This window comes from Corvus hawaiiensis, chromosome 14, assembly GCF_020740725.1.
Source record: "Corvus hawaiiensis isolate bCorHaw1 chromosome 14, bCorHaw1.pri.cur, whole genome shotgun sequence".
NCBI classification, from domain to species: Eukaryota; Metazoa; Chordata; class Aves; order Passeriformes; family Corvidae; genus Corvus; species Corvus hawaiiensis.
Window position 1 is genome coordinate 18,458,848 of NC_063226.1, and position 12,103 is coordinate 18,470,950.

At 42.2% G+C, this 12,103-nt stretch overlaps 1 protein-coding gene across 6 annotated transcripts in view; it reads right to left on the reverse strand.

Moving 5' to 3' along the window:
* The window catches only part of HTR2C (5-hydroxytryptamine receptor 2C), a 267,610-nt gene that overhangs the window by 9,605 nt on the left and 245,902 nt on the right, over positions 1-12,103 (reverse strand). For 5 of the 6 annotated variants that reach the window (XM_048318517.1, XM_048318516.1, XM_048318518.1 and 2 more), the window contains one exon: positions 2,502-2,702. The exons of the other annotated variant lie outside the window; for it this stretch is intronic. In XM_048318517.1, the coding sequence (XP_048174474.1) occupies positions 2,502-2,702 (201 nt within the window). The remainder of the gene's footprint in view (positions 1-2,501; positions 2,703-12,103) is intronic. 6 annotated transcript variants of the gene reach the window in all.

Sequence of the window (12,103 nt, forward strand, 5' to 3'; positions counted from 1 at the left end):
GCTCAGTTGATTCCCGTGTCTGCCACACTTCTAAATTCATTTATGAACTACCAATAATTGTGCTAAAATAAGCTAGATACATACCAAGAGCGCTTTTCTTTCTCCATTTAGTGCAACCTTCTGGAGAAAGCCTGAGCAAATGGGTACACCCTATTATATGCACTGGGGAGCGTGGAAATCCAACAGCATTTCAGTGCCCTGAAAAAGCTCTGTGGGGAGAACTGATTCTGCCTGTATCTTCAAAAAAAAGGGATGCAAGTAAAGACTCTCCTGGGCCAGCTGTATCAGCATCAGAGGGAATGAACAGAACACAAACAAAGCCCAGCTGTGCTGTACACCCTCCCAGCTATGATCCTGACACAGGAGGGCACATAGGTACAGCTGCACCTCGTGTCCCTTCCAGCCTGGGAGGGGAAATGCTGCCCAGAACAGTCCCCCTAAGCTCCGTGCACTGCAGACATTCCACAGAGCAACTGCTCACAGCTCCTTCCTAAAGACTTTAGGATGCTGGGGAACAGCTGCAACATCCATTGCCTTATGGAGGGCTGACAAACCATTGCCTTGTGCAAAATAAAAGTGCCTTTCCATCTCCTTTCCAAGCTATGTCTTTTAAGCTTCATTATTTCACCTGTTTCATATCCTATCATAAACACAGAGTGGTCAAACATCTCCTGAGAAAGCTGGGTAGGGGTGAGGTGTTGGTTTGCACTGTCCAGCAGCACAAAGTCACCTCACCTGTTCTGGCTCAGGTACCTTTGTCCTTGGGGCACAGCAGAGGTCACAATGTGCCTATTTTCCATTGTCATGAGCCCAATCCCCACCAAGTAGCTCCACGAAGAGACAGGTCTGTGTCCTAACATCTGTTTGGTCAGGCACCAGATTTTCTCCCCAGTCTGCTGAATCAGTGAACCGTGCATGAAGTACTTACTTTATCCCTTGGACCCAGAGTCCAAACCACAGCTTGATCCTCAAGGCACTAGTGCAGGCAGCCACCTTCAGCACTAGCCAAAATTTCTAAGGATATGTCTGCAATATCTAAGGCAGCACAGGCAGAAATCTGCAAGTTACCTCCAAAAATGGAAGCAGAACAGTCTTATTGCCCAAGTTTTGAAATGTGATTTTTACATCTCTGCTGGGGAGGTGTCTATCAGTTTCTCCCTCTGCTTTACAGTGCAACGTGGAGCACAAATTCTGTGCTGATTCTGAGGTGCCTGTGCAAATGGAGCCCACGTGGACTTGTTCTCATGTGACTGCTTACATACTGAATTCAGCAGCTCTCTTTCCCGTGCCAAATAGAGAGCACAGAGAATTTAAAATAATAATAATAATTTTTTAAAATCTTAAATGAATTGATTAAACCCAACACAATTTCACTGGTATTACCTGGGGGAAATGTAGCAGGCCTGTGACACATGAAAAAAAAATGTTTCTAGTAGATATTTTTTGTTATATTTGTGAGGAAAGAAGGTATAGTTCCCCTAAATTTTTTCATAGCCTTTTTCCAAGGCAAACTTCTTCAAAATCAGTCCCTGTAGCACCCAGACATCCAGAATCATATTCCACTTCTAAAGCAGGCAAAAACTCAGGCGAAATTCACATACCTGGAAAATGCTTTTCCTTGCAGTACATCACTGAAAGCAAAACTGCTTTATAAAATAGAAATTAAATGTTAAGTCTCTGTAAGACTGCATTTTAATCAAGCATGAAAGGCAATACAGCAGATGGAAGTGGTCATACGATTCTGCCCTTGCCTCGAATGTCTCTTTTCTAAAGCACATTGAAAGAATTCCAGAAAAAAACCTGTTTTTCTTCACATAATTCTCAGTATTACAGTCATCTTGCTATCATTTTGTGCTTTCTTCCTTATTTTACTGCTGCTTTATTTATTGTGTTTTATCAAAGCAATACAGACGTGTCTTCTGTTATGCCTACTCCTCGTTCACTAACGCTCCTAAACTTGCTAGCTCAGTACTAGCAGCAATCCAGCTGTGGCAGAGAGCAGTGCAGGCCATAAAGCCTGTGCAGGAGCAGTAAATACCTCACTTATAGCCTGTCTTCAACTCTGTGCTGGTCCACTTAAACCATTAGCAGGACTTGAGAGGGTTTAACTGCAGCCACCGCAGTGCAGCCGTGTGCTTTGTGCTGGCTGGGTTCTCCTGCCCGAGCCTTTGCTAATGCTGTTTCCTTCTTTGTTTACACAGCAGTTTTAGGGCACTATTTGTCTGTGTTACTGTTGTTATTGGCTTATTGATACGGACACAGCAGCAGTGCTTCAGCGTGGAGAGTGGTGATGCTCTGAAAAATGACTGCTCACTCTGGTCTCCGACCAGCTGCAAGGAAAGGCTTCCATTTCCCAGTAATCAGTTATTCCATTCCGACATGCAGGCCAGCTAAATTAATTTGAGTATCCTCTTAAAAAAGAAAAAAAAACCCTACATGAAAATTGGAGTAACACTATTATTCATTCAGACACAGTCAAGAGCGTGAGCCACGTTGCTTACCTATGGATATGGTCCAAACTGCAGCAATTTTCATAATGGCCTTGGTGCGGGAATTGAAGCGGCTGTGCTCAATGGGATTGCGAATTGCTACGTACCGATCAAGAGAGATGGCACAGAGGTGCATAATAGATGCAGTTGAAAAGAGCACATCTAGGGAAATCCATATAGGGCACAACTGTTTAGGCAAAGGCCAAGCATAATCTGAAACATAGAGAGAAAAGAAATGAAAGGAAAAAAAGGAAAGGAAATAATTTGGGAAGCTAGGCCATCATTTCTGAGAAACCATTGGGATATTTTAGCTCTGTGACACCAGTAAGGGGCATGTGCGTGAGGAGTGGAAAAGAAACCTCTCATGGGACTTCTCTGCAGGCAGTTCCTGGCTCTGGACACTCCGTAAACCCATAGCCAGTTCCCACACATCTGGTTTCTGTGACCAGTGGCTAAAGGGCAGTGACCACTTCAGCTCTGTTCCCCACTCTTAACCTTTCTTCCATATCTTTACAAAATCAAATATTACATTCCTTTATAACTTGCTCATCACATTGTTTTCACAGATTGCAAAGCACTTTGTGGCATTAACTTCAGTCAGATCCTTTCTAAAACCCCCTTGATATGTCTGTCTGCTGAGGAGAAAGGTAGCAGACAGTTTTTCTGCACAGTCTAACACATAGCTAAATGGCACTACTTCACCTTTTCTCCCCAGGCAGTGTGTGTGATATCAAAGGGATACTTTCCTCCTTACAGAGAAGCTGGGATTGAGTGGCTGAAATTCAAAAACTGTTTTGAAGGTAGACAGAGTAGTGTTATTCTTTACAGAATCTATGTTAGCAAAGAGAATAGACTCGATAGCCACATCTGACAGCAGCTGGCACGCAGCTCATTTGGGTGCCTGCACTTATTAAACTGTTTACTCAGCGCTGAAGTACAGCTTGAGAATAAAAGTGACCCAGAAAGATCCTCAAGTGCCACTGATATTTAAATCAAAGCTCAGAGAAAATTGATCTGTGAATGACACCCCCATGTCAGTGTCCAACATGGATTGTGCGTGATCAATAACACATCCTGTCAAGCTCTGGGCTTCTTATTGAAACAAATCAAGAGTATCTACAGCAGCTGAAAACATGAGAGACTTCATAATAGTTGAATAATGAGATATTCTTGTGTCTTCATTCAGAACATGGATATCTAAAGCAATCTTGACGTTTAACCCAAGGATCAGAATCACCACTCTGCAGAATCAATGTTATATTAAGAATAGTGCAGCTCCATCCTACTGATCTCAAATGGAAAGGATGAAACATTAGTCTCAGAAATCATAGTTTGAAACAAATTACCCAGCCAAGAGAGACCCAGGATACCTTCATGCAGAAACCTGAGATTAACTGAACCAGAGTAAATTATTATGAAATGTCCCAGAGAAGCCCAGGAACCTTTCACAACGAGCACAGCAGAACAAGATGGACACATTAGTTCATTTTACCAGTGGGAAACACGCAGATGAAGCGCTAAGTACTCACCAAACCCACACAGCCAGACCTCAGCTCTGGGGAGATAAGCCACTCATTTCAGTGAGTTTGCACCACGTCTATTAAATGGACTGTAAGTGGACTGAAATCCACAGCAGCAAGCATTTAAGAGGTCCCTGTCAAAGGGAACTAAGTAAAGCACTTTGTGGCTGGTGCATCTTTAAAAGGCACCTCTGTTGTACAAATGAATAGAGCTTGATTAAGTATGACTCAGCCCCTTTATAACACTACAATCAAATTCTCTGCCTCCTGCTCACCTTCACACTTTGCAATAGCTGAGGACATCATTGGCATCAATCTGCAATTGAGCTCAGAGCTGCAGCTAAGCACACCTTGGATTTGCCAGGTGTTTAATGATGCCTCAGTGAATGCTCTGGGGAAGAACAAGTCAGAAATCCTACAAGTGGTTGCCGTGCTTCCTGTACAGCCCCAGGCTTTCTCTGCCAACCCACACTAAAACACATTCAGCACACTTTATCCCTCCCTACTTCTCCTCTGAGTTGCCAGAGCCAGCTTTGTGCTGCAGGCTGAGATGAACCATGAGCACAAAGGCCCTGAGTGTGCCCTGATGGAGCAAGCAGTCCCTGGGAGCTTGTGCAGCGTGACCATGACTCTGCAGACAGCCTCTGCAGAGGGGAACAGTGACATTGATGGCTACTCCCCACATCAGGCAGATGGCCAGGAAACCTCCAGTGTCTCCAGAAAAAGACACTCGGCCTCCAGGCTTCCTGTGCGTGGGAGCGACTCCAGTCTGATCCACGGTGCTGCAGTGGGTACAGTCTGATGCCTGACATTTGCTAGACCTGGAAGAGGTTTCTACAGCAACCACCTTTTCAGCATTATTGAATGAAGAATAGCCTCTCTTACTTCTTCCTTCAAGCTATCCAAACACTTCCAGTGACTGATTCCCCCCTGGAACAACTTCTGCTATTGATGTGAAGTAGCACAGCTTCGCAACCAAAAAGCTATCAGCAGCAAAAGCGGTGTGAGGAGAGGAGACATCACCTGCTGTCAGCCCTGGCCCTGCAGGAGCCACAGACACCAACAGATCCAAGCCATGCTGCTCAGAACTACTGCCCAGGCAACTGCCAGGATGTTTTTGAAGATAAAGGTGAGATGAGAGTTCTCCTAAAGCCAAATCCTGTTAGTCTTTACTGTCCCAGGGCACTCCACTACACTTCTAGCTGAACAGCCAGTTGTACGAGTAGATATTTTACTTTCTCAGGAAGTTTCCTGAAATGATCTGCAATAACAAAATGTCACTCTGGAAATCTGTAGAGTGGCAGCTTGTAACACATCACTGTAGCTCGATAGGAAGGGCATAATATATATTCTATCTCAAAATGTAATTATTTTTAAGTAAGCATGGTGCGTGCCTTTGAAAAACACCTACACAGCCTACAAAGCCAGTAATTTGTAAAAAAAGAAAAACAGCTTTATTCTAATTCTGTTTTGAATAAATGTATAGAAACATAGGAAATGTGCCCTGTGACTGTGCCAAGATGCAATCAAGGATTTAAAAAAAATCTGTTAACGATGTTATACCTTTAAAACAATTTTATCCTCAGAAACACTCTAATTACAGAGGATAACATTTCTCTAATTTGTTCTTTTTTCTCTTATTTCATTTACAAAGAATAGCAATTACCCTATATTTAGAAGAGCAGATGACTGAGTGAAATGAATTCTTGGACCCCAGCACCTCTAAGATGTAGTAATTGCATTTCCAGTGGAAAACATTCATCTCAGTCCAAATCTGGCTTCAAGAATGAAACAGTGCTAAACACCTGCGGAAGCAAAAAACCAAATTCTTTGTAAGAAACTCTGATTTTTGTACCTTGAATTAATCTGAGCCCTTAAAATCATATATTTAATGCATTGGCTGGTAGACCAGATAGGAGAGTGCTGAAGGGAATTAGATGAATGCAGCAGATCAGAACAAAAGTTGGTATTTCTTTACCCAGCATGTAATCAAACCACAGATTTTTGTGCCTCCAGATATTTTGTGGGTGGTAGATGTTTACAATGGCCAAATTCACAGAGAAAAGAGTATAGAAGACTATTGCAGTGATATTACTTTGAGATCAGTGTTAGCTTCTGGCTCTGGTCAGAATAAAACTATTGTGTAAAAAACCCAGGAAGGAAACTTCTCCAGAATATTGCTTCAGCCTCCAGTGCTGAATAGCATCTCATGGAATCTGTGGTTGATGTGGTTCCTCAGAGGACACATGGGACAAACACTCATATTTAACCAGGGGTCATGATCCCCAGGTGGGATTTCATCTCCTTCCCTGGGGTGAAAAAGCAAACCACAGTTGCTCTGTGTCCCTGAACAGCTGAGATGAGCAAAAACCGTTGGCAGAAAAATAAAGAAACTCAAAAGCATTTTGGCAAAGCGACAGACCATCTCTGTGTGTAGTTAATTTGCTGTCAGATAAGAGTTCCTTACACTTCTTGTGTTTTCCATCAAGAAAGATGACAGCTATGAAACTGAGTCACCTTTGTCAGAGGTTTTATGCATATGGATAAAAAGTGTTTCTTAGCACTGTTAGGGGCATTGTACTGTTCAGTGCATGAGAGTCAGAATTACCAGCTACATAGCAGGAGGTGACTGAATAATCCAAAACACAGCAAATGGAAATAAAATTAAATATGTCAAATGGTAAAACAGAATTACTCCAGATTGTAGGAGAATGGCTGTACTGAAAAAAAAAATTTAAACTGGCTGTTACTTGTACATATTCAGTACTTCTAGAATGCAATCTGCTCCAGGAGATCTCCTGGGAAAATGTGGTGTGACACCTAGGAAAAATCTGGAATAACAGCAACACAGTACCTGCTTACACCACAATAAAATGAAGAATTATGTAAAATTCATCTCAGTATCTTCAAGAGTTTTTCCATGAAAAAACTCACAACAATCTGCATCAATCATTTCTTTTCCAACCATGAACAGGAATTTGGAAAAGGTTTCAGAACATATTTGTTGTGTTTAGCCAGTATCTGTTGGGATGGATAGAAGGATAAAAACCATCCTTCAAAGTGACACAGGAAGAAAAAGGGTATATTTTGCCTCATTATGACATTTAACATACATATACATATATGCACACTATATATATTATTTATATAAAAGAAACAGAGCTAACAGGTGCAGAATAAGTACTAAAGATGCTTATGTGTTCAAAAGCCCCTTTTAACATTGTACATTGGCTTGGCTAGAAACTAAAATACATGTAATATTTCTCATTTTAGGCTTCTGATATTTACTGTTTTTACAATTCACTTCTAACTACTTTAATGAATTGAATGAAAAAACATAGGGGTTTGAATAAATCCCAGTACAAAGCACAATTTCCCAGCAGTTAAAATGGCAACACCACGCGTGCTTGAAGCACCTTTTGGATCATCCTGCAGCTGCCACGGATCTGTTGCAGGCCATACACTGACCCACTGTTCTGTGTAGTGCTCTGACTCTTGGAAAAGTCAGTCACAAAGGCATCAGGAAATGGTTCAGATGATTCCCTGAGAATTCCAAACTGAGCTGAGTGCCCTGTGCAATGACAGCGCTCGCTTGGGTTTCCTTGCTGGAACTGAGAGCAGCAGCAGCAGCCAACGCAAACAGCAACCCAGAAAACACCCCAGAGCTGTCACTTTCTGATAGGTTTTGCAGCTTTTGAAGACTCCTTCATACATTCCAAGGAAACCCACTGTTGTGATTTGCAGAATAAAGCCTACTCTTTCCCACTGCTTTTTACCCCCGCTGCACCATTGAAAACTGAAGAATTTTGTATGAACCAGACTTTCCAGTGTTCACTTTAAAGTTTCATAGCTGCCACAGGCTTTACAAAAATAGAAAGCAATTACATACAGTTTTAACATTACTGCATTGCACTATTCCCAAGGGAATGAAAGAATTTAAATGATTCTTTTCTCTCTCTCTCTCTTACCTAGTAAGTAAAGCGTTTCTTAGTCTGAAATACCACATCAGGAAGTGTAAAGCTATGTTATCTCTTTTCTGCTAGTTTGTTTTCCTCAGATTTACATAGACAAATGACTCAGAGGCACCTCTATCACTCAGAGAGCCACACACCCAAGGGTGCTGAAAATCTCCATTGTGCCCAAGAAGTACAGAACGTCTTGCTTGACTCCCCACAGTCATCAGTGTTTACCAGCACATCCACAGAGGGGCTCAGGCATACACAGCCAAGACCCCTGGCTAAATAAAACCAGTCTCAAGGGCAGCACTGCCAATCCTTTTGATTTTATCATCAATGGAGTGGAATTTAATGTTTTTCCAATATATTGAACTCCTGGGCACCAAGTTACATGAGAAATTAAGCTTACCTTTAAGTTTCTAGTTTGCATTTTTCTAGAGGAAGAAAAGGCTGTCCTAAGGCTATCTGGATCCCTTAAGCAGCACATGTTCTAGCCCAGCCAAGCACAGGGACATAGTTACACACAAAGAATGATGGTGGCTTTTAGGAGGAGGACTGTGTTCGTCAGTGCTGCAAGTTCAAAAATGCTTGAGTGTCCCAGCAGGTGCTGAGCAGAGGATGGGCTCTCAGGTGATGTGATGGCCAAGAGAGTGGAGGAGACCACCAAGTAAGAAAAGGAGGTGACCCTCTGTCCAGGCACAGCGTTGGAGAGATCACGGCTGGCATCCTACACTCGGCCAGAACATCTGCGAGTGGAAGATGCTGCTCTGCCATAGTGCAACACCACACAAAGGATTTATTTGGATCTGTGCCACTGATCACATCCAACTGGGCTGTGACACCATTCCTGAGCTTCAGTTTTCCTCTGAGCTATTTGTTTTTCAACTCTTGGAGCTGTCAATGTAGCACAAGTGGCCCTCAGGCAGGGAGCAGCAGGAAATGGGCACGGAGCGGTGTGGTCTCCTTTGGAAACCCCCCCTCACTGAGGGAAACTCCAGAGGAGCTGAATGTGCCTCCAAAGATATTTTGGTTCTCATCTCACAAGTTACAGTGATTAATTGATGTGACTGTATTTTATTGCAAATTAAACAATTGCACTCACTATGCTGTTATAAGAATTTTAAATAACTGCTAGATTTTCCTTTCTATCCAGTATTGCAATGACTTGCAGTCTTGACAGGATGTGTAAAAAAGAAGGAAAATTAAAGCTAGAACAGATATAATTATCTGAGCTAGGGAAAGGCTGCTTGAATACCATTTAAGTAATATTTTAAATGCAAGGAGCCAGCTTTCCAAATACTATGCTTAAAACAACCCTGATAATAAAATGGGATGTTTGCTAAGAAGCAAACCTAGGGAATGTTGTTTTCATCCCAATGTCAGCATCTCTTCTCTTATGGAAATATAAAATTATTCTGGTGCGATTTGTCATTCCAAAAATCCATGTGTTAGATTGATATTTTCATTTATTGGCAGAGACTAAAATTAAGTTTGAAGCCAGAGGAAAAATTTCCAGGCTCAATAATGTTCTCTGCTCGCAGTTTAAGCATCTGTAGTTGCATCTGGAATTTTTGCATTGAGTGATATGGACAGTTAACGGAGCAATGGTACAATTAATTGAATTGTTTCAGCAAGTTGTCATATAAACGGTTCCTTCCAGCATTTTAACTCCACGAGACCTATGATCTCTTCACACACTTCTGAGCTACATGTCCTTCATAATAATTTATCTAAATGGAACCACTGTCTAATAAAATATTCATTGCAGTAAACATTTTCTATTTACTGATGTTCTGTATGTCAGCACACCATCAGGACAGCGTCCTCTCCTTCAATTTCCATCATGCAGGTCATAGATCAGCCTTCACCTGTTATTTGAACAACTAAAGCAACAGTTGAATGCACACCACACTGGAAAGTAAGCCCACAAGTGAACACAGATCTCACAGGAATACCTTCTAAACATAAGAATATAAATATTTTCAAAAAGTCTGTCTCCTAGCAAAGTGCACAAACGTGTTCGTAACAGGTGGTTTTCCCCCAGTTTTGATATAATTGAGAAAGATCCATTATCACAAGAAAGAGCTGCCAAAGCCTACAGATCATTTGAGGAAACTAAAATTCAGAACTTAAAATGATGTGGCATTATTCAATTACAGCTGACTGCTGAGCAGTTACCTTGGCTGGAACAAAGAAGCCATCTGCTTGGACCCAGAGTTTCTAACATCAAATCGAGTTTAGACTATGCCTCAATCCTAGGATGGGCTCTGGGGCTAGTGAGAGGACACAAAACCATAGAGAGGATTTTTTTTAGGTATTTGGTTTTATTTCAGCATAACTCAGTGGCAATTCAGATGTCTGTGCTATCCTGACAGCTGCCTTGGAGCCTGCATGGGATTAATCCTCTTTCTCAGCTCGGGCTCCCTCCTGACAGTGCAACTGGACAAACTGGCCTCCAAATCAGGATAAAATACCTGATTTCACAAAGAGATAAAATAAGGATTTTCTTCTTTTAATATAAAGGGTTCCTTATTCAGAGAATACAGGTCAGTCATTTTAACTAGCCAAGGTTTTTATTAAACATTACAGGAAGATGACAAATTTGATAAGAATTTACACTCACTGTAAACCATGTTCTGCAAACCAGCAGTGTTGGCTTTGAGCATACAGGTGCAGATGTTTGGTCTGCTATACCTGACATGCACACTCTGTATTTTTTCCCCTATGGCTTGGGATATAAAGCATGATGTGAGGTTTTGCCTCCCTCTTGCTGCAGGCTGCTTGATGTGCCCAGGATGTGATCCTCGTTTTGGCCACCATTCAGCTCAGCCGTGCACCTGCACCAGTCCCATGCCAAAGCCAAGTGCAACCCACACTCAAGAGCTTTGGGGAATTTAGGGACATTGGAGGAGTTCAGTGAATCAGCTTTTCAATTAGGGACAGTGGGTTAGTGGTCTGGATGCACTTCATGCCAGCGTGAGGCACGGTTTGCTGTCTGATGAGGTCAGAAGCCATTACAAGCACTTGTGAGACTGATACTGGCAAGAAACCACTTCAACCAAAGGAAACAAGCTATATTTTGGTCATGCTTAGAGATAATTATTTTCATTCCTGATATTTCTCAGAGCAGGATTTGCAAAACACAGTCCATGTTTAGCTCCTTCCAAGGCAATGGGCATCTCTGATTCTATGTGATTATACAGGTGGGAATGCCAGTGTGAGAGTGCTCCACAGAAGCCACTGCCAAAAGCAGTTATCTGGGGGCTGCTAAGAAGCCTAGAAATTCTGGCCCTCATCCTTGAGTGCCATCTACTGTCCTGCTGTCACTGCATACCTGAGGTGCACACTTCCCACTTGCAAAGCATTTCTGCCCCTGTGCCCAGACTGCTCCGGACTGGGAACAGACACACTTCTCACTACAGCAGAAACATCAGACTTGAGGTCAGCACACTGGAAACAGCACCTTCAGGGGCTGTCTCAAGGGAATAATTTGCTCATGAACACTGTTCCATGTGCAGTAATCCCAAGGAAGTGTGTGAGCATGTGAGCAAGTGTCACTTCTCTAGGAGTTTGTTGATCACCATGTGCCAACTCAACATAAAAATCTGTGCATGTGCAACCTGCCCAAATTAAAAGGCAGCAGAATGAAGGATCATGGTCATTCCCTGAAACAGGAGTGGAGGGCAATTCATCTTGTATGCAAACAAGAGACAGAGATTTAATTAAAGAACTCTAACAGCAATCTAGAAAATGCATGTATTGCTAATCAGTTCTATACTCTATAGGAATAACCTGTTGCACCATGCAAGTATGCAAAATATGCTCAGTTTGCAACCAGAAATGCACCCAGTTATCCATTAGGGTTCTTGATATGTGGTGTGACCCAGACTAAAACTTTGGAGGAATTTTGCTGACAATTGTCTTTTAACTGAGGAATAAGATGTATTCCTCAGTAAGAGAGGAGCTAAACAAGTGCAGCTAAACTCGACCAAGCTATTTAACTACTTGACCTCTTCTCAAATCTTGCACAATACTTGAAAAATATAATTTCAGTAGCCTTTATCTGCCAGCACAGTGTTCCAAAGTTTGAAGTCAACCTCAGTTACCTAGCTGTCCTTCCCCACTTCCCTGTTTTCCC